Here is a 23,815-nt window from a genome sequence, read left to right on the forward strand (position 1 = left end):
TTGGAGCCCTGCATCGGGCTCTGCGTTGGCAGTGCAGAGCCTGCTTGGGATTCTCTCTCTCCCTCTCTCTCCCCCTCCCCTGCTCTCTCTTTCTCTCTCAAAATAGATAAATAAACATAAAAAAAAAAAAAAAACTATGGTTACAAGAGGCTTATGACATCAGCACATCCATTAGATAATGCTATGCTTGAAAGTCCAGTTTTTTCTGTGACATTCCTATCCCTACAACCTTCCTGGTTAAAGCTGTTAGAGAGTTCTCATGGCAGGATCTTGGGGACCCTATGTTTTTGGTTCTTAGCTGAAGCTCTTGCTAAAGTGACCAGACTGTGAGCATTCTCATTTTAAACATTTGACTCAGAGAGAAGCAAAATACATTAACACTTTTTTTTAACGTTTAAAAATAATTTTTTTAATTGTTTATTTATTTTTGAGAGAGAGAGAGAGAGACAGAGACAGAGAGACAGAGTGTGAGTTGGGGAGGGGCAGAGGGAGAAGGAGGCACAGAATCTGAAGCAGGCTCCAGGCTCTGAGCTGTCAGCAGCGAGCCCAGTGCGGGTCCTGAACTTACAAACTGGGAAATCATGTCCTGAGCTGAAGTCAGGAGCTTAACCAACTGAGCCACCCAGGCGCCCCAAAACATGTAACACCTTGACATATGTATGAATTTGTTATAGTGATCTCTGATCATATGTTCGTCTATTTCTGATCTTTTCTAGCTAATTCGTGGGTTATGCTTTCTAGATGTAATACGTTATATAAAATCCATATTTAAGATGGCAGCATGGTATCATGGCCCAGGATATAGAAGTGAGGATCTGACCCTGCCATTTACCACTATATGACTTTGGGCATTACTGATCCCCCTCTCTCAGCTATGTTCTCCTCCTAGTCAGCGATCATTTATTCAGTCAGCAAATCCATTCTATACCAGCTGTGTTCTAGGCCTGCATCTGAATGCAGTAACACCTCTCAGGAGTGTTTTCAGGATTAAGTGAGAGAATGTCAGGTGTCTAGCATATCCTGGATGCTCAACAGTGGTGACTACAATGGTTATTATTGAAAGAAGCCTCTGTCCCTGGTCTTTTACTGTGTGTGTTCAGAGCTGATCCTTTAGGGGATCACACTATCAGCAAATTTATCAAAAACGTGTGTGTGTGTGTGTGTGTGTGTGTGTGTGTGTGTGTGTGTGTGTGTGTCTGTATGTGCTCTGTGTGCATGTATAAATTAAAAAGGACTGATTTTAGATTCAAGTTCTAAAAGTCCATTTATTAGAAGGACCATTCCCGTGACCCCTTCCAAGTTACTAATTCTGATGAAATAAGAGCATGCCAATATGAGATCTAATTCATCTGCTTTAGGAAGCCAGAAAATTCTTATTCCTCAACTTTTCAGCCCAACCTATACTTCTGTGTTATTCTGGAAATTTCTCTTCCAGGGTATCCTAATGGGTAGCAAGATGTTTTAAAATTCTCAATCTAACACTGACACGTTAACAACTTTTTAAGTCACTAGCCACACCTTGGTTATTTGTAATCAGTTTTTTTAAAAATAGTATTCAATTCTATAGTATTTGAATTTTGCTTTCTTATATATTATGGACATAAAAATTCCCTGTGAGGAACAGGGGCACCTGAGGTCATTACCAGCAATGTGATTTTTTTCATGAACTTTTCCGTATGAACTCATAAGCCTCAATTTTTTTTTAAGAGCAGATATTCCTATCCAATTCCTATCCTATTCCTATCCAGGTAACATTGGAAAACTAAAAGGTATTTTTGAGATTTTCAAAAGCCTGACAGAAATTCTACATTACCAGCACAATAAGACCACAAATATTATTGAGATTTTGGCTGGCATATATTTCCCTAGCTAACACCTGCTGATTAGAAAGACTCTTGTTGGTGACACCATCGGCACGTCCAGGATGAGATCACTACAGCCCACGCTCAGCAGAGCCACGTGTTAAGTCTGACACGGGAACTGAGTTAATGCAGTCTGTGATTGATAGGAGTACCTATTAACACCCAGGATCTTCCAGTGGATGGAGGAGGGGGACTAAATAGTTCTTAGTGAAAATATTGAGAATTATTAGTATAGACAGCTGGATTTGTAGGTTGTTGGGATGAGACCGTTGATATAGTTTGGTTTCCTAACAGCTAATGGTCAGACAGTCCCCGTGCACTCTTGGTAAAGGGGCTTATGTTTAGAAGCCCTTCCCTGGTTATAGATCACGGTGGTGGAAAGGCATCTTAGGCCATCACATCCGTCCCCTGTCAGGGAAGACTTAATCCCATGGCTGAGGCTGTATCAGATACTAAACGGGTACCACATTTGACCTCAACCAAAAGCTAAGATGAGATGATACTCTAAAATGCAGAAAATCGATTTCAGTCCCAAAGGCAGAAGCCACTAATGCAGGAGCTCAGTCAGCACTGCCAACCCCACTGTGGATTGCTCTGCCCGACCAGTGTCAGACCCTCCATCCCGGGAAGCCCTGGCCGATACTCCCAGCTGGAAAGCCCTGGAAACGCAAAGAAGGAAGATGATGAGATAGAAGTTTCCCACTTAATTGATAGGTGATCTTTTTTTCTATATAAATCTTGTTGAATCTATCTCTCTAGTTACTAATGATGAAGGAAAGACAGAGTAGAAATGTTAAGTTTCACTTCTGTTTCTTTGGGCTGATATCTGGAGATATTTAAGGCTCACTGACCTAGCTGTGTGATCTTGAACACGTTACTTAACCTTATAGCTAATTTTCTCATTTGTAAATGAGAATAAACAAATACATGTTCTGTGGGGATACTGCAAGGCTGAAGTGAGATAATAATTCAGGTAAAAACACATAGCACATCAGCCTGGCACATGATAAACGATCAATAAATATTAGTTCTTAGCTGTTTTTTATTAATAAGCTCATATCATTTTCATTCAATTCAGCAAACATTTGTTGCATGTGTGATATATGAAGCATCTCATGCTGTGTGCTGAGGAGAATACAGAAATGAGTAGAAATAGTTCCCTCATTTATAAAGTAGATAACCTAAGTTTCTTGAAATCCAAGACTAAGCTTCCTTCGTGGCAATAAAGTGACTGAATACACTAACTTCACAAACTGAATTCACAATCATCAAAGATAAACCATCTTCAAGATTCAGAGCGGGGAGGAAGAGGGTATCAGAGAATTGTTCTTGTTTTAATGGGAAGGAAACATTTTTTCCGAAATAAAAATTTCTCTGTTCACCTCCTCCTCCCCCTTCTGGCACCACAAACCCACATATTTCTTAACTTGTGTCCACAAATGTGGATGTGTGAAAACGGTGCTCTGTCTGCATCCGCAGATGCCGTTGACGGGGTTAAAACATTCTGCTCGCTTTTGGCACCTAATACTACGTTTCATAAAAAGCCTTGCTTAAATCTCATAATAGCAGGGAAGCTCATTTCCACATAGAGGGAAATCCTTGTTTTGGTCCAGTGCCTTTCTTTTATGTTCCATTTTGGAAAACCATACTCCTAGCCTGCCTTGGTCAGACCTTTTAGAAAGGCAGGGTAGGAAAAGGAGATCAGCACGCGGTTTACAGACCAGAAATCTGCTTGGCAGAGGAGTTGCTGAAGACTGTGGCGTAGAAGCTGCAGAGAACGTACCTTTATGATTGATTTCCATTCAAGTCAGACTGACTGCAGTGTGGTCATTTTTCTAACCCATAACTGCTCACACTGCGGCGGTCTGCTATCTGCAGGGTGTCTGAATTATAGCCGTGTATGTCCGTGTTACCTCTTACACAAATTACTTACACTGGTTTCTTTTTCCATGCAAATTCATCAGTTTTACAGCCCCTCATAGCCACAGTCAGGAAACTCTGGCCAACAGCACAAATTGATAAAATGAGTTAATTTTACTATACTTATGTGTTTTTTTTTTCTTTCTAAAAGCCCTCTCTCATAGGCAGTGTTCAGGAAGCATATTACAGTAAAAGGAAGATAACAAAGGAGTTGAATTTTCTTGCCATAAATTACTTTCCAAGTTAATTCCCTTTAACGATGATTCCAGATTTGCTTGAGTGTGCATAGCATTGTGTATTTTACAACTGTGCCTTTGATAGAAAGAAGACCAAGCATTTTCCCATGTTCACTCCTTTTGTGCCAGTGACATGGACTGTCTTATGAGATCTTTGCCACTAGAATGCAAAACAACACTAAATTGTGCTGGGCCTCTAGAACTGTGTGCTTGTTGTTGGAATTTTTTTTACCCCCAAGCCTTAATAGACAAGTTCCCAAAGTCCCATTGAGTACATAAGATTACACAATCTGGAGAGAAATACACCTCTTTTATTTTTTCCTACTTATTTAATACGTTGAAAATGGAGTACTATATCCTGGTAGTCTTTTTTGAGGGTTACCTATCAGCCATGCGTCCATATTCCTTAGTTGCCATGGAGTTTCGAGGAAGGGGCAGCTATGATCGTTCATCTCTAAAATGTAAACCCCACAAGGGCAGGGGGCCTTATATATCTTGTCCAATCATGGATCTCAAGCATCTGGAACAGCGCCTGACACATGAAAACTGCTCCATGAAATTTGTCGAATCCCCTAAGAGGCAGCATCTCAGAGACTATGGGCCGTTAGCAATAGGCTGGCCACACTAGTCACTCAGTTAATGCTCCCCACGGATTCCTGCTGAACAAGTTGTAAACTCAGTGTACAGTCATCCCCCAGGCAGAGTAGCTTGAAATTTTGGATAGAATTTTTTTTTTCCATCACCCTCTCTTTTCCAACAACGCAAGCCCAAGCAGATTGTCTCTGGTGGATGGCAGAAGTTCAATAACCACAACCTTATCCAACTACTAATGTGTACAGAAGAGCAGGTCATTAAGAGGGTTGGCTACTAAAGTAACCCCTTTCTTCCAATAGCCCACATTACTATAATGATTCCTTAATAGCAAACCATTTATTAAAAAATGACACAAAGACTGCATTCTACTCGTGACAGGAAAGAAGGGGGTGGGGGGAGGAGGGACAAAGGGCTTAGAAATGACATCCGATGAGACGATTCCCAAAAGTTAATCTTTTGAGAAAAACTCCTCTATGAAACAAAATCCACAAAAACTTCAGGTGTGAGTCATTGCAGTGCTACTTAAGAAAGTCGAGGAACCAGTCCTCACGCTCCTGTGTAGATTTACGGATTTCTGAGTTTCGTTTTGCAGTGTGTAAAGTTGGGGGGCGCAGAGGGCAAATGGAGAGGGTGACTGCTGATTCCCCTTAATTCAGGACATATTTATAGATCATCATCTGTTGTGTTGTATTGATTGTTGTACAAGACTCTGCAGAGCTGTTTACGAACATGGAAAAGGCTATTGGATCTGTAGGATTAAAGGTCCTCTGGTAGGACCCTCTGACTTCACGATCAGGGAACGTTACTTCACCTCTTTGTGCTTCAGTTCTTTCCCAGGAGCGCTGTGAGTTTAAATGAGATGATGTGCTTAAAGGGCTCAGACCGGCATCTGGCCCGTAAACGATGCTTAATAAACATTAGGCTTTGTTACTGTGCTGGTTATGGCCATGGCAGTGCTGGTGAGTTTGCATTTCTAACATAATTATTATGAGAGTTGTGAGGTCCAAAAGTTTAAATGACTTCAGCTACACGGGTGGTTGTTGGCAAGGCTGAAACTCTAGACAGTCTCACCCAGGCCGAGACCAGCACTTTTTCTATGGCCTAGGATGTCTGGTCCTCAAAATGCACTCAATCTGGCTGGGGAAAAAAATGTCATGTATGAGATCATTTAAGAATGATAGAGCCTAGGGTCGAGTACAAGTGGAACAAAATCAGGTTTCACACTATATGGAACAGACAGAAAGTGTTTTGGTTGGTCCAGTCCTTCCTTATCATCCCCACCCTTGATTGGCAGTGGCTACATAATCTCTGTGACATATCAGCAGGCTGTTAGTCTTTGGCTTCAGAAGCCCAGCATGACATCCTAGGCAGACATTGTTCAAGTCATTTAACCCTTGACAACTTTTAGTTCCCCAATTTGCAAAAAGGACTTATTCCTATTATTAGCTAAGAAGTGCATTGTGTTACATACATCTTATTGATATTTTATATTTGTTAGAATGGTATGATCCATATGCTTGTGTATGCCCTTTCACCGTGCACAACTGGACACTGATCTTTTGTACCTGTTTACCAAGGTGACAAACATCCATTGTGAAAATTCTATTTTCTTTCTTGGCAACATGGTTTAGGCCTCCATTCCGTCTTGCCACAACTCCTGCATCAACTTTCCAACAGATTTCCCCACCTTAGTCCCCTTTTGTGTATTCTGTATAATGTTTCTCAATTCAACAATGATCATTTCCCTACTCACAAACAGTCGTGGATCCCCCAGGTCACTAACTGTACTTCCTGCCTCCAAACTTACGCACATACTCTGTCATTTGCCTAGAAACTCTCTTCTCTGCCTCTTCAAATCCTGCCATCCTTGAAGGCTAAGTGTAAGTGTCCAACCCTTCTTGAAATCGAATCTTTTTTTGATCCCGCGAGCCAATATGATCCATCATGCCTTTGAATTTTCCTAACACATCCTTTGCATTTCTCCTATGAGAGTTATCACATTCAGCCTTGAATTTGATGTTCAAGTGTTATTTCATCATTCCGCTCTGTTGTAAACCTTGTGAGACAGAGACACTGTATACCTCTGTATCATCTCAAGTTTAAGGCAAATATTGTAAATGAGTGGCAGGGTAGTATGATAGGAAACGCAATGGGTGTTGCAGTGAGACATTCTAGAATTTTAATCCTGGACCTCCCTCTTTCTTGCCTCTCTGTGATCCATGGCAAGCAAGTTAACCTCATTTCAGGGCTTAGTTTTTCTCTCGTAGAAAAGGTACTGTCCTCTAAAAAAGGTTGATTTGTGGATTGAGTGAGGTATAAGAAAAATGGTCCCTAGGTACTCAGGAAAGCCGGCTGAAAGCCCACCTCTCCTAGTTACCTCTCTAAGGCTCTTCCTATTCTCCAGTTGAGAGGTACTGAGAATACCCAACTCACTGCAGGGACACTTAATGGTAACCCCTACCCACAGGTCTGAGGCTTTCTCTTTAACTGTCACCGTACCACTGAATCTGATCGCATTCCCATCGGCTGACCTTCATGTGAGACATACGAACCCAGACACTCCCGGGGGATGTTTCCTCACCTGACTGTTCTGAAGAACGCAGAGTTTGGGTTGGTGCTTTATTAGGATGATGTAACCCAGGTTGTGAAACCCATTCTCATTTCAGAAATCTAATGATGTCATAAAACTTTTCAGGCGCTCATAGCCAGTTTGCCAGGCCCTGAAGTTACACACCATAACTGCAGTAGACACTTCGAGAAGCATCATAACGCTGCCAGTCCACCTGATGCTGTTTGCTAGATCACACACACTGTGCTAAGTGCTTTAACAGGAAGTCAATATATGGGCAAGCGAAGGAACATTTCTGTGGGTTCGTTATTTTTTTTTTTTTTAGTCTCTCTGAGAGGTGTGCGCACTATATTTACACTGTATCTTCCATTCTTCGCCTATTCTGGCTCCCTTGACATTTTGAAAAGATAATCTAGGCAGAGGACCTTTTTCCAGAGTAGAATGTGGTAAATAGAATGTTAAGTGTAAGTGCCGCTGGGCAGAGGGCCCCAGACTTCTCTGTCCAGCCAGGCCTCTCACTCACATCTTGCTTTATCTTTCCTTCCGAGACTGGGAGTGAGGCTTGCGCACTGTGGCCGGTGCTCGGGCATGATGCACCTGCTGCATTCGGCGGATGCCTGAGCCCCATCCCAAGGCTTTGAAAGAAAAATCTAAATCCATACCCTCGACACTGATCAGCTGCATCTCTCTTCTTCAGTTAATGAGACGTGTGGATCTTTAAGCTCCACGGAGGCACAAACATTAATAAGTACCTGTTATATGTCAGGCTGCTAAGAGAGGTGAGCGGTGATGTATTTGAGTAGTCTCCTCCCCACCCCCAGAGCTTATTTCATACATAAAATATTATGGAATAAAAGGGGAAACTATGCAGATAAATTTAGTATAAAGGCAAATTGGGGAATGGCTAGCAAAATTATTCATTGGAACTCTGTTTACACTTATTGTCAAGTCTAACCATTCGTCTTTGAACTAAAGGCCTTTCCTCCATTACAGCCTGTCATTAAGAGATATGTTTGAATTTCAGAAAAGTATATGTGAATTTTAGAGCTTTCTATTTCTTAGCAGTGACTGTTTTAATATAGTTGTGATTAAGGTCTAGCCATTGCTATTAACCCAACAACTCAGTGTTTATTCTTAGATATTATTGTATCCCTTCCCCCCTTTCCTTGATTACATAGTTCTCTTATGGTGCTACATTTCACCCAGTTGCCCAAGTAGTAATCCTGGGAACTGTCCCATATTCCCCCTTTTCTGTTATTACTACACTGAAGAAGTTAACACATTTTCCTGATTCTAATTCCTAAATAACTTATACTAGGCTCCTCCTCCTCATCCCTTGAGTTTAGACCCATCCCCACCTTGTCGTTTTTAAATGACTCCGCTGGCCTCTATGGTTTTACTGATTATATTCTTCAACTGCCGCCCTGTCCCCCATGCCTACCCTCACCACAGGATGATGTTTCTAGGTTATAAAGGCAAGTCTGATGATGCATTCTCACATTCTGCTGGTTCTCCTTTAACTAGCAACCAGTTCCAGTTGACCAATGCTTACTGACTGCCTCGTGGTGTCAGGGATTATATTAGATGCTGGCAATATAACCCCAATGGCCCCCAATTAGTAGAGTGTGATAAAGCGCTTTGATAGCTTATAAACTAGGGAATGTGCTGGACTCACATCCACTGTCCTTAAAGAACCCTACCAGGGCCTTCTTAAACTGACCTTAACCTTCCCCTCTTTTTTCCCATGTATTACAAACTTTATCACACCAAGTTATCAGAAAACCGGTATTCATTTTATGTTCTCTTACCTTTATAAATGCTGTTCCCCCTACCTAGCATGCCTCTATTCCTCTCAGTTGGGTGAGCCCCACTTATCCTTTTAACATCTTCCCAGGCATCATGTTTTCTGAGGCCTTTTTTGCCCCTGGAACTTCTTATTCCCCAGCTGGGTTGGATACCCACTTCTGTGTGGCCATATAAATTTAGGAATAACTCGAGCAAAGGACTTATCACACTGTATTGAAATTAACACGCCAGCCTTCCCTCTAGAGTTGTTTCAGGGTGGGGATATGTCTTTCATCTATGCGCCTTCCTTACCCTGCACCATTCTTGGCAATGAAAGTCCTTGGTTCATGATATTTCTAATTATCCCTTCTTCTTATGGATATTAGCCTCTGTTTAATTTATTTATATATCCACTTACCTGGGCTTAACTCTCAAACCAATGTCTTAGTACAGTAATACATGAATCTGTGTCTCCCACTTTTGCATAATCTTTCAAAAGAAGAGAATATTTGTACTAATATAGTTGTACCACTAGCTGTGCACAGAGTTGTTTTAGAAGATTGATAGATGTTATTTATTCATTCAAAAATATTTATTTAAGCTGCTACTGTAAACAAGGTGGTCTGGAGGCTCCAGACCATAAAAAATACAGAGAATCACATCTCACCTAAGGATCAGCTCTGAAAATCACATATAGTCAAAATTATCCTTACCAATCCCTTAAATCAGACCTCAGCAACTTCTACATAAATATTTTCTGGTTTGTGAGCCATATGGTGTCTGTTGTGGCTGCTTGTCTCTGCTATCATAGTGCAGAAACAGAGACAATATGTAAATAAATGGGTGTGACCATCTTCCAGCAAAACTTTATTAAGAACTGCAGCCCAGGAACCATGGTTAGAGGACACTGCCTCCAGGGAGAAGGTAGGACAACTAAAGTAATGGCATATGTAGGTGCCATGGCAATTCAGAGTAAGGAGAAATCACACATTTTTCATCACAGGAAATTGACAATGGGAAACCCAGAAAGTTGAGTTTGTGGTTCTGGACTAATTCCAAAATGCTGATGAGTGAAAGCTATCAAGATCAGCCAAAATTAGGAAAGTCCAGAGAATGTTCTTGCTGGTCATCCAAGAAAAGTTTCAAAGCAAAACATGGAGGCGTTTTTGTTAAAAGCATCCAGGAATGTTGCAGTCTTGGTGACAGTTTGCCATTATTACAAAAAGAGAAAAGATAAAAGGTAAAATATAAAACAGAGTCCTTCTGTTATAGGTGATTTTTGTTGTCAACAATATTTAGAGGTCAGAGTTCATTACTGATGATTTTGGATAAGCTTATCAAAGAAATTCAGAAATAAAATGTGTTAAATGCAACAATGATATGTGTCCTCATTGATCATTTATTCACAGAACATAACTTTTTTTTTTTTTTTTTCCTAGCACCAATAGCTGCAGGAACTGGCCCAAATTTTTCTCTCTCAGATTTGGAAAGTTCTTCATACTACAGCATGAGTCCAGGAGCGATGAGGAGGTCTTTACCCAGCACGTCCTCTACCAGGTAATTTGATTGGTGGCTCTCCCTAGTTACACACCTTGATTTTGAGCCTAGAGGCACTTGCAATGTGTGTTTGCTGGTAGAAGATACTAGAGAAGTGTGTTCAGCCCCATCAGACTTTCAGTCTCGTTGGGAAGAGAAAGCAAATGCACATACAGCAGAAACAAACAAACAAACAAACAAACATCTATCTATACACACACACACACACACACACACACACACACACACACACACACACACAGTGTGGCATAGGCTAAAAATAGTTAAGGCTTTATTCAAAAAGACAGACTTGAGTTCAGTGATAAATGTTGGTTAGGGTTGGCAAGATGGGAAGGAAAAGGAATGGGGTCTGGGTGGGGTAAAGACACGAGCAAAGCATAGAGAAAGATGCATGATGAACACAGCATGTTCTCAGGAGATTAAGGACAGCTCTTGACCAGGGGAAAGGGCACCTGTTTTGGCTTGTTTGACAAAATGTTGACACTGGTGACACCAGTTCCAGTCCCCATGCCCACAGCAGATATTACATCTCAGTCCCTTCCCTTTTCCCCCAAAGGCCTCAAAATCCAGGCTACTGGAGTTGCCTGTGACATTGCTATCTAGGTGTGAGGTTGTAAAAATGAATGCAGTCCTATGGCACAGGGAGGGGTGGGGGTGCTGGATTATAAATTCTCTTGCACCAGGGGACCTTTAAAAGAAGTAAAACTGGAAGAGCACAACCAGATAATGATTCCAGGGTTCTTGATCCCCTCGAGGTCACAAAGCCCAAATCAAAACGAAGCATTTTGCAAGACCCTGTTGTCTCTGGATAACCGGTACCAGAAGGAAAGGGATTAGGCATTAAACCCACAGTATTCTTTTACAAATTGGCTTTAGCACTGGACTGTGACAACAAAGAAAAGAATGGTGTAGAATGATCTTTAATGTTTGTGTACTTTGCAGAAAAAAAAAAAAATGTTTCACAAAGGTATATTCTTCTTTAAAGCAAGCCCCAGAATTTTATAATTTAAAACAATGGCCAAATTATAGAAATTTTCCTTGGTAGAGATTCCTTCTTATCTTGACTTTATATATTTTAACCAGCATTACTTTAAGAGAGAGAGAGAGAGAGAAAGAAAGAAAGAAAGAAAGAAAGCAAGCAAAAGAAAGAAGGAAAGAAAGGGAAAAAAGAAAAAGAATCAGCTTAGTCGTTACTAATACCTCGAAGACAGCTAAAGAAACAGTTATTCCCTAAATACAACCACCAAATCCTCCCCTCATCTTTCATGTCGTTTAAATGTTCCCCTTAGTTCACTGTAGTATCAGATCCTCAGGGGGGAAAAAAAGTTTGAAATCCAAAGTACATTTATAATGAAAGAATGAGATTGTGAATGCATTCGGGTGTTAATACATTTTGAGGATTTTGAATGTTTGCTGATGGAAGGGACATTGTGTGTAACGGCACTCAGTCAACATGAAAAAGCTTTGCAAATACTTGTGGCAGTGATTAATTTAAAAGTTGATGGGCTGTTTGTTTTTCATATGTGTGCTACGCATGTACCATGGACGTCCCAAACAGTGCTTCTCACCCCCATCCTTTGGACTTCTCCAGCTGTTTGATTGCCTTTTGTTGTGATTCTCTGAGTGGAAACCTGGTTTTTAATGTCATTTAAAAGGCTACTGTCATTCTCATATTCTGCAAATAACTAACCCTGATAAGGAGCTAATTATAAACAGCAGCAGTAGTTAATAACCTGGTAATATGTTTGTTTTACTCTCATTAGGCTCTCCTAGGATAATTTTTTTAAAAAAAATTATTCTCTAAATATATAGACTCAGCAGAATTATCTGTGTACAGGTTAGAAAATGTGCCCAGAAGAATACCCCAGATTTACATATAGAAAAGTTCATCCACCAATCAATATTTGTTCATGCTGTGCCAATATTAATTGGTCACTTGCTCTGTAGCAGACATGATATTAGATGCTTTACATACCTGATATGATTTAATATTCACAATACTTTTACAATATAGACAGTGTTGCCATTTAACACTGACTGGATCAACCCACAACCCAGAGAAGTTAAGTAACTTGCCCAAGGTCACAGATCTAGTAAATGGCAGAGTCTATATTCAAATTCAGGTGTGCTGGAACTTTAAAAACACGGTATTCTAGGGCCGCCTGTGTGGCTCAGTCAGTTGAGCACCTAACTGTTGATTTTGGCTCAGGTCATGATCCCAGGGTCATGGGATCCCATATTGGCCTCTGCAGTGAGCTTGGAACCTTAAAGTTTCTCTCTTTCTCTCCCGTCTGCCCATCTCCCTCACTTGTGCGCTCTCTCTCTCTCTCTCTGTCCCTCTCTCTCTCTCAAAATAATTAATTAATTAAAAACATGATATTTTCCCATTGGATCCCCTGAGGAATGGGGCTCACTCTTTCAGTAAGGAACGATAGAACATAAATCCCCCCAAAAAGGAATATCTACTATCCCTATTTTTCCTGGATACTTAGTGTTTGCTACCTTGAATTATTATTACCATCTTTTGAGATCTGTACAGGTCCTGCCTCCCCATCCAGACTGTTAAATCCCATAGAGGACGGTGTGTAATTCGGCAACATTTATTTATTTTTTTATTTAAAAAAATATTGTGTTTATTTGTTTTTGACAGAGGGAGAGACAGAGCATGAGTGAGGAGGGGCAGAAAGAGAGGGAGACACAGAATCTGAAACAGGCTCCAGGTTCTGAGCTGTCAGCACAGAGCCCGACGCGGGGCTGGAACTCACAAACCGCGAGATCATGACCTGAGCCGAAGTCGGACTCTCAACCGACTGAGCCACCCAGGCACCCCAATTAGGCAACATTTATTAAGTAACAAGGGTATTGTCCTAGGCACTGTGGATATAAAGTCAAGTAATAGGAGCTTCCGTATCTAATGGTAGAGACTGACAAATAAATGAAAAATTTCAGTTCAGGGTACTATGAACGTGCAGGAAGGAGGCATTTTGCAGTTTTGTGGGTACAAGGTAAGGCTTCTATGCTTTGCATATAGTAGGAATTAAACAAACATTTGGAATGAAGGTAATAGTTTTACCTTAATTTCTAGGTGGATTTTCTAGGAACACAACAAATTACACACACAGAAAGAGATGGTGCATCACTCCTCAAAAGAGTACTTCTCTTCCCTCTTATGTAGAGATCTTACTGGTACTTTCTTATTTTCCTCAAATGTTTCTGGGAGAATAGAATCAGTGTATTCAAAAGTCAAGAGCAAGAAACCAGAATCAATGACTGATGCATTTCTGCATTAAAACAAATAATAAAGGAGATTGATAGGCATTAACTGTAGCTCTGTACCTCTTCATGGTAAACATCTCCAAAATCATAGAAGGGGTTGTGTAAAAATTGGGATAAAATATACTTTTTTCTCCCAAAGAACTTCATCAAGATAAACTAACTGTCAAGGTTGTGAAGTCAGTAAACTTTGTCTTCGAAGCCTTCCACTTGTCCATCTTGGCACTGCTGACTTTCTTCACTCCTGGATCTTTTTCTCTCCTCCACTCTGTTCCTCTGCCCTGCAGACATTTGTCCTGTATCAAACCTCTGAAAAGTCCTTGCTTTCACGCTAAGGTGAGAGCTAATAAGTCCAGACTTCCACCTTTAGGATTTAATACCTGCACAGGGAATTTGCTTTTTATTAAAGGACATCAAGGAAATCAAAAGCTTTAGAAACTCAGAAAAATACTAATAACGGAAGAATGATGGGCAGTGAGTGGAGTTGGCCTTTTGCGTCAGATCTCATTGAATCATGACACTTGGCAAATGCTTGTCACAAGTACTCATGTGGCTGTTTCTAAGTCAACGGCCCAATTCAGCAGTTTTTTGAACATCTGCTATTAGCCAAACACAGGCAGTAGACATTTTAAAAAAGAAGAAAAGAAAGAAGGCCCTTTCCCTGCAGATCTCACAGTCACATCAGAACATAAAGGTCTTGCCTTTTATTAACCAAGAAACATCAGGGAAATATGTATTTTGTTTTTTAACTTCTATTCTACCAGCTTCCAGAATGGTTTCAAGTGGCTTTCAAGTTTTAAATACAGCACAAGTACTGTTAAATATAGAAAGAGAGGCCAGAGACCATATGAAAAGATTGGAGAGATTGTTAGATCAGAAACCTCAACCAAGAGTTTAATCCTGAGATTCCTGGTTGCCAAGGCAAGAAGGGAAAGCACTATGTTATATAATGTGCATTTCTGATAAAAGGAAACAAAAGAAATTAATTCAAAGTGTCCATATTTTTTTTCTGGCTTATGTATTTGGAATATTTTTTTTTATGTGCACTTCCTTCTATCAAAAATGTCTAGGGGCACCTGAGTGGCTCAGTTGGTTAAGCATCTGACTTCAGCTCAGGTCATGACCTCCTGGTTTATGAGTTCAAGCCCCGCATCGGGCTCTGTGCTGACAACTCAGAGCCTAGAGCCTGCTTCAGATTCTGTGCCTCCCTCTCTTTCTGCCCCTCCCCCACTCATATTTTCTCTCTCTGTCTCTCTCTCTCTCTCTGTCTCTCTCTCCCTCTCAAAAAATAAACATTAAAAATATTTTTAAAAAATTTTTTCTCTTAGATGTAGTTTCACATAAAATATAGAAAAGTTGTTCCAGTGGCTATTTTTCATTGAACTTCAAGGAAAGCCCAGCAAAGGACATAAAATGAGTTAGGAAAGGTTTTTCCTTTGGGTACTAAGCTAGCATGCTACAGATGTGTTGCCTTCCTGTGATTTGGCTTTAATGAGGACAGAACTTAAAGGCAAAGAATACTGGAATACCAACTTTAATCGTTAGAATTTCTTGCCTTAAATTGGGTCCTCCACATTTTTTTATTCAGATTGCTGCAATAGCCTCTTAAACACCTCCCTGCCTGTAGGTTCTGTCTCCTTTTTCCTTTGCTTTTCCAAAGCCATCATCTGCAAAATGACCAGAGTGACCTTTCTGAAATCGACTCTAATGTCACTCCCTGTTGAGACTCTTTCAGGGAGTCTCCATTGCTTGTAGGACAAAATCCAGATACGTAATTTCTTCTGTAACCTCCACCCCACTTCTTTCACGATGGCCCTCCCCCGACTTCAGCCAGGCCAAACACCTGGCAGTTCTCTGTGTGTGTCACGCCTCCCTCATGATGTGGCTTCTGCCTGATACACACCTCCCTCCTGGGGGTGACGTTCAGAATGTCCGATAACCTGTGTGACGTGAGCATACCGATTAGAACAGTGGTCGCTCTGCCACAATGCTCACGCTAAGTCCTGGAATGCCCCAGATGCACCAGAGACATTAGCCCTTTAGTTTTTGGATCATGAGGGTGTCCTGGGGCAAATATCGGGGTGGCAAGGGTGGGGAGACTTACAGGGCTTGAGACAGTGGCGCTTTGCCAATTGATATAGAAGTATTTCAATATTTTGAAATAATAATGGCTGCCTGAGTGGTGCATGAGCTGAAAAGCAGCCTCTCTGTGCCCTTTCCTTCCTTAAACCCTGTCTCCTTGACACTCAGTCTTACAGCTCAGGAACTATCTCCTTCAGGAAGCTTTTCCCAACCTTCCAGGCATATCATTGTTTGCTTCTTTCATCGATGAACCCACTGTGTCATATATGCAGTTGCACGATAGTACCTGTATTTCTCTTTTGCACAATTTTATTTACGTCTATGAGACAGGGGCCATGTCTGATGCATCTCTATATCCCAGCATTTAGCACAGCCCCTAGTACATAGAAAGGACACAGCATGTGTTTGATAAATGAAAACATATTAAAAATTCTGTACCCTGACACATGAGGAAGAGGTTTCCCAGTAGGCACTCCCACTAGGTATGAAATCTATTCATTCTGCTAGTATGTTAGTGACATAATCAATTAAGACAATTAGAACATATTAGCAACATGGCATTTCACTGTCTTTTTACTCCTGAAGCCTCAACTTGGGAGAAAAATTCAGTCCTTCAACTGAAAGAAATGAGATACATTCTGGAAATTTCCCAACCATGCCTTTACAAAAATAACAAATCCAGAACTTCATTTTGGGAACCTCTGTAGAGGCACAAAAAGAGGAAGGGCATAAAAAGGATAGGGCTGCTCTTTTTTCCATGTCCCCGATTCTCAGAGGGAAATGCACTCCTTGCCCCTATTTTTTTTTTTTTAATCTGTCTTGTTCACTGTATTATCTCTAGCATCTACATCAGAATCTGGACTGTTGTAGCTGCACAGCAAATATTTTTTGAATGAACAGATCCAAGTGGAAGATGAGAAAACACAGGGAAAAAAAAAAAAACCAAAAGCAATCCAAGCTTTTCTCAAAGAGCTGTCAACCCTGATTTTTACCCTTTCTGGGGTGCCAGAGGTCTAGGGACATTGCTGATGGCTAGGGGCCAGCTGCTGCCTGAGGAGACACGAAATGTGGTCTTCCTACGGACACTTCCCTGTGGAGACAAGAGCAGGAGCCAGCCACCAGTTCCTCAAAGGAGAAAGGAACAGGATGTGGCAGTGGCAGCATCTTGAGGGACAATAAAAATCAAACCCAGACACTTGGAACAACACAGACCCACGACTTTGTTCCACCTCCAGTGACTCACTAACCTGAACCTGAGCCTAGAGAGAGTCCTAGAACTCCACCGAGTTGCCCAATTGCTTCCTCCTTTGGCTTTCTTTCAGCCAGAGATGCAGTGTCCAAGAGAGGTGGTTTGGAAGGCTTTTAAACATGTACCCGTTTATTATTTCAGCTCCACAAAGCGCCTCAAGTCCGTGGAGGATGAAATGGACAGTCCTGGTGAAGAGCCATTTTACACAGGCCAAGGGCGCTCCCCGGGAAGCGGCAGTCAGTCGAGCGGATGGCATGAAGTGGAGCCAGGTAAGCGGGGCGGGCGCGCTCAGGCCTACAATGCACATGGCGGCCATGCCGCGTACAGTGAAGGAAGCAGGCTCGAAGCAGTCGACGTGCTGAACGCGAACACTTGTTTGTCTCTGGCTGCTACTTTCTTGAAAGGGCGGCCATGCAAAGCAGCAATTCAACTGAATTGAAAGGGTGGAAGAACAGTGTGTGGTTTTTGACGCTTCCATGTTTTTACCTGCACTACAATCCCATATGCATTTGCCTTTGCTTTTGTCTTTATGCCAAGAGCCTTTGGGGATTGGCTTTTTGGATTGTCTTGGAACAATCTTAAATAAAAACCTGTCAACTTTTTCAACTGGACTAGGAGACTGGGCTCCCTGTGCCACAGTTTATACTTAGATTTGTGTAAAAGGAGGAGATGTTTAAATATTTTTTTCCTAATTTTGGCTATCATCATGATTGTTTTTCTATTTAAATGGAACAACTATCTTTATATCCATCTCTAGTGAAATAAGCAAATGATGACTGCTATTCTGACCTCCTGGGATAGTCTAGTCTTGGCTCTGGAGTCTTGAGAGGAATAGTTTGGATAGCAGGAACCTTTTGAAACCTTAATCAATGTCTAACCTCCACATGAACAAGGGAGAATCTTCTCCAGTGCCTTCCTCAATCTGCAAAGTCAAATGGATCAAGAGGTTAGAGGGTGGGCTTTGGAATAGACAGAATGTAATCCTGGCTCTAGCTCCTGCTGGCTGTGGGATTCTGGGCAAATGACCTAACCTCTCTGAGCATAAATGTTCCCATTTCTTTATTTTGTCAATAATAATAGTGGTTTCAGTGCTCTTGAGAATTAAATAAGGTAACATGTATGACCCATCTAAGAATTATACATAGCACAGAGTAAGTTTAAAACAAAATGCTTTCTGATCGTTCTCCCCCACCTATGCCTCAGAGTGATTCCTTGCAAGAGCAGACAGGCACCAAGGAGATTTCTGAGCCCATCCTTTGGTCTTCAGATCTTAACTTCTGTCTCTCCTCCCTGACATGTTAAAAAGCAGTCCTCAGAGGCAATAGCATGAGGGAGATTTGGGGGTTGATGGAACTGCCCTGTATCCTGATTGTGGTGGTGGGTTCAGGAATCCATCTATACGTGTGTTTATGTTCACAGAAACGTACACCTTCCATCCCCCACCCCTGCAGTTTTATTGTATGATAATCGAAAACAGAACAAGACCGAACAAGACCTCGGGCCCCATTGGACGAGTCCTTTATCTCACTCCCCTTACTAAAAGGCAGAAATTTCACTTGGCCTTGCTTCTACCTAGCAGGCTCACTCACTTATTCAGCCATCCTCATAGGGAGCTTTCTGTGGATGAGACACCGCCTGATTCTGGGAACTCCAGGATGAATGGGAAGGCTGTGGCTTTTGCTTTCAAGGAATTCATGGTTGGGGGTTGGAAACCTGATTAAGGAGATCATTACATGGTGATATGGCAAGTAAGGAGATGGGGACATTAGTCTCCTTTTTCTCATTGTTTCTAATTATTACCAACACAGCACTCAGGGTGTGGTGGACCGTCTGTCAAGGTGCAGCTTCGTGCCACACTTAGCCCATGCCAGTTCACTGAAAGTGGCTAAGAAATAAGCCCAGGCTGGGCACTGGGGTATCTCAGTCTGTTGAGCATCTGACTCTTGATTTTGGCTTAGGTCATGATCCTGGGGATGTGGGATTGAGCCCCACGTTGGGCTCTGCCCCAAGCACGGAGCCTGCTTAAGATTCTTCCTCCCTCTGCCCCTCTCCCTGGCTCACACATGCTCTCTCTCTCAAAAAAAAAAAAAAAGAAAAAAAAAAAAACCCAGGCCTAAATGAAAATGCTGACTGCTGACTGCTCATTGCCACTAATGGCATCATCAGCAAGACCTCAGGATAGTGCCAATGAAAAGTTTATGTGCTATTAAAAAATTAAAAGATGTACAACTTCTTTGAACCCTTTTTAAAAGGCTAATTAGAGTCCTATCCAGTTCACCTGCTTCAGTGAAAATCAGAATCAAAATAGATAGGTTTGGTACATTGTGTTCGAGTGTTGTACTAATGCAGTTTTATACATATTGAAGCTGCTTTGCTGTGTTGATATACATGAAGCTCCCCCACCATGAGACTGCTCTCTGGGTCCTTAAGTAGATTTTTGGGGAGCCTATTGGGGGCAGAGAGGGTAGGTTAAATATAGGGTACTTTGACCTAGTGACTCTCGTTTTCAGAGTAATTCTATTCCTGTTTGGACCTTATGATTTAAATGATCATAAATTTTAACATCTGAATGCCTGTATCCTTCACAGTTATTAAATAATGGAAGTTTAACGGCTGGATTATTTTGGGGTAATGATACTATATATGTAGCATAATAGAGAAATCCCCCACAATTATACTATATTCTTGGATTGGTGCTCCATTCTCTATCCCTGTTTCATTACAGAAAAATGCAGTTTCATGGTATATGTGTTGGGAGTGGGGCGGGGGGGAGGACAGTGGATACGTTTATATGTGGCCATATTCAGCATAGAAAGTCATAATTGAAACAGGGCCTGAGGGGACATTAAAACTCAACCAAAGGATGTTGTACATGTTCGTGGTGACTTTGGTGTCATTAACTCACACCAGCCATTTTAAATGGATAATTTATGCTGCCAGATGGTCCTTTTTGGGGATTTTCCATCTAGCCCAATCCCCTTTTTGGCACAGAGAACACCCTTATGTTGTTCCCACACTGATCCGGGCCTGCATAGCTTTTCCCCAGGGGTACAGTTCATTGAGTAGGAGGCTTTTAGTGGTTCACTCATGTAAATTACCTTCAGAACATGTTGGGAGTTTTGTATATCTGAATGCACCGGCAGAATCTTGGTTACCTACATTGGAGATAATTCTCTAAAACAAATACTAAAAGATACTTTCTTTTTGCCTCAGAGGTGACACAGGAAGCAAGGCCTGTCCTTACTCCTCACTCAGAGAGCTTTGCATCTGTTTACCTGCCCTCAAATGCTTTTTTAGAACTCCCGGCCAAAAGAGGGCCGAAGGTTGCCAGAGGAGACAAATTTCCTTGAGCAACAGGAAGGCTTTGGAAAGTAAAACAAACCAGACATGCAGTAAATTACATGGGCTCTTTCAAATGTCTTTTGTAGTATCCTGTTCCCCATTAGTTTATCTCAGCACTTTTAGCGCACAGCTCTTATTATCTGGGAAGAAGGGCATAGGAGATGAAAGATGATGTTAGTTTAAGAACATCAGACAACCTCAAGCTGACTTTTGCTTCTCTTACAATGCTACATTTGTTCCCTCCACTTAGTTTCATTTCCCAGTTATCTCAAAAACTGGGTTAGAGTCGAAGCTTTGAAGCTAATCATGCACTGATGAAATGAGTCCTATGAAATTCTATCAAGCAAAAACTCACATACCATCAACCCTTGTTTATCTGTACAAATGAAAAATTGCAGAGAAACTGATAATGCACATAAATAGGAAGGAAACCAACAGGCAGGCGCCTACATTGAATCAGACACTGTGCACAGTGCTTTTGGATATATGGTAAAAATTATAGTTAGCGATTGTATGAGTACCTAGTGTTTATCAGGTTTTTTATTTAATTACTCTAAATTATGCAAGATAGAATGATCTTGCCTCTGTATAGATGAAAACGGAATTATAAAAGGATAAGTGGGGCACCTGGGTGGCTCAGTCGGTTCAGCATCCGTCTCTTGATTTCGGCTAAGGTCATGCTCTCACAGTTCCTGAAATCGAGTCCCACATTGAGCTCCTCACTGACAGCATAGAGCCTGCTTGGGATTCTCTCTCTTCTTCTCTTTCTGCCCCTCCCCAGCTCGTGCACATGCACTTGCACTCTCTCTCTCTGTCTCTAAATCAATAAATAAATAATGAATGAATGAATGAATGAATGAATGAATGAATAAGTGACTTGCCTAGGGCCATACAGATAGCAAACTTGTGGATACAGGATCCAAATTTCAACCTAAATCTAAGTTCAGAGTTCTAAGTTTTGTCTTCTGTGCTCAGTAACCCCTTTTACCATAATGTTTATGCTTATAATTTAAGGTCTCATGTCCTGGGCTTGTATTGAAATTAAAACCATAATAATAAAAAACAAAAAACTCATCAGAAAGACCTAAAAAGTCCCCCACTTTCCTTACCCCAAACCCTTGTCATACAACTGTAACCAGAGAAGGAATGTGGGTTATGAAATACTCAAAGGACACAATAGATGAGCAAATAGTATTAACTGTTAACAGAGTAAAATATCATTTTTTCCCATAAAATCCAATCATATTCAGCATCCTGATCTTTCTTCAAATAATATCTCACTGGAGGGGCCCCCAGTGATCTAAATAGTTGCTGTTTCTCTTCCATCATTTTATAATTTGTAACCCTACTTTTTTTCCCCTCCATACCACTGTCCACTGCTGCTGTATTCTGTCTCTAGAATGTACACTCCGTGAGCAGTGGGACTCAGTGAGTGTTTCCCACTGCTATATTCCCAGCATCCGTATAGCATCTGACACATAATAGGTACTCCGTAAATATTGATTGATTGAATGAACGGAGCCTATAAAGCTCCATTGGGGTGTTGTCAATAAACCTGAAAACAGAATTTGCCACCAGTAATCCTCCTAGAATTGATATTTACTATATTCTCAATCTGTAGACCGTTATTTAGTCACATCCAGATACTAACAAGTAAGCAGAACAGTCGCTGAGCCTCAAGCATGGGCCCCATGGACAGGTAATAGTGTACCAGACTTTATTACAGATACCCTTGCCTTCAAGGGTATTCCTTTAAGTGAATCAAACCTTTATTTTTTTAAGATAGTACTTTATTTTTTTTAAGATAATTCTTTTTAAGATAATTCAGTGTTACAAGCTTTATAACAAGAACCACAATAGTGAATTTTTATAGAATATTTTATGTAACCACCCTGATTTATGTCTGATATTTTTCAGATTTCCACATCAAAGTTTCTCTTACACAAGTATGAGGAACACCCATATGAGACACTATATCGTATGAGGTATAACCTAGCTACTCAAAGTGTGGTCAGAGGACTGGCAACATGGCAACATCACCTGAGAACTTATTAAAAATAAAGAATTTTATGGGGCGCCTGGGTGGCTCAGTCGGTTGAGCGTCCGACTTCGGCTCAGGTCACGATCTCACAGCTCGTGAGTTCGAGCCCCACGTCGGGCTCTGTGCTGACAGCTCAGAGCCTGGAGCCTGCTTCTGCTTCTGTGTCTCCCTCTCTCTCTGCCCCTAACCCACCTACATTCTGTCTCTGTCTCTCTCAAAAATAAATAAACATTAAAAAAAAATTTCTTTAAATAAAGAATTTTAGGCCCTACCCAGAGCAACTGCATTTTAACAGCTGATGATGTTTATCTGGGTGATGTTTATATGTGTTAGGGATTGAAAAGCACTCACACAGACCCCTCCCTTGACTGTTCCCGGTGAACAGTGGTGACTATTTTCACCACTCAGTCTTTGTCTAGGGGTCTGAACTTTCCATGTTGTACTCCCCAACCTTCCTCCCTATTTTAAATAGGAATGCCTTTAACATTTTTCTAGATAGATAAAAATCTAACCTCTTTTAAAACATCAGAGAAGGTAGTACACTCACGCAATGATTCATGCAGTGTTTAGATACCTCACTGCATAAAAGAACGTTCTCCATCTCTCTCATCTTCCTCCACTTTAAGTGCACGAAGAATGGCTGATTGGTATAATTCAGGTCAAACCAAATCATTGAATACTAAGTGCCGACCGGGTGCAGTTATGGAGTACATACAAAGACAACTCCATCAGGTCCCTATTTTTATGGGCACATCAAATGTCCTCACTTGTCAGTCACTGTCTGTGAGATGAGAGCTGTTGTTTCTGCCCCGGCTCTGTCACGGAGTTACCACGGTCAATGAGGTAATGAATTTGAACTTGAACATTCCAAGTGCCAAAGTCCTTTTTTAAAGTTAATGTTCTCTAATCATGCGAAGTATCATTGAGATTGTACTCAGCTGATGGTAGTTGAAAACAGGCAGGGTTAAATCCTGTAGAAGTAAAAGAAGGCAGTTGTTCAATCTGACTGGAGAATTAAGGACACTTTCCTCAAACGGCGGCCATGGAACGAGGTTTCACTTGGAACCCAGATGAGAAACATTCAGATACTTGAACGTGGGACTTGGTATTTCGCAGCCTTTCATCAATTAGTATATATAAATGTAAGTGCTCTTTCTGCCTCTTTCTTCCTAAGTTGCAAGGCAGCTTTGTGGTTGTCCTATGAACCTTCTCAGGTTCTGTGTCACCCAAAGTGACTCATTGAAGGGTCCAGTGCATTTCACAGATTCCTGAGGGCCACCACTTACTGTGCTTAGGGCCACACCT

At 41.3% G+C, this 23,815-nt stretch overlaps 1 protein-coding gene across 9 annotated transcripts in view; it reads left to right on the plus strand.

Moving 5' to 3' along the window:
- The window catches only part of NFIA (nuclear factor I A), a 574,225-nt gene that overhangs the window by 451,318 nt on the left and 99,092 nt on the right, over positions 1 to 23,815 (plus strand). For all 9 annotated transcript variants that reach the window (XM_086717139.1, XM_086717140.1, XM_086717143.1 and 6 more), the window contains 2 exons: positions 10,406 to 10,523; positions 17,269 to 17,396. In XM_086717139.1, coding sequence (XP_086573265.1) covers positions 10,406 to 10,523; positions 17,269 to 17,396 — 246 coding nt within the window. The remainder of the gene's footprint in view (positions 1 to 10,405; positions 10,524 to 17,268; positions 17,397 to 23,815) is intronic.

Source organism: Puma concolor, chromosome C1 (assembly GCF_028749965.1).
Source record: "Puma concolor isolate L17-30 chromosome C1, mPumCon1.1.hap2, whole genome shotgun sequence".
In the NCBI taxonomy this organism is placed as follows: Eukaryota; Metazoa; Chordata; class Mammalia; order Carnivora; family Felidae; genus Puma; species Puma concolor.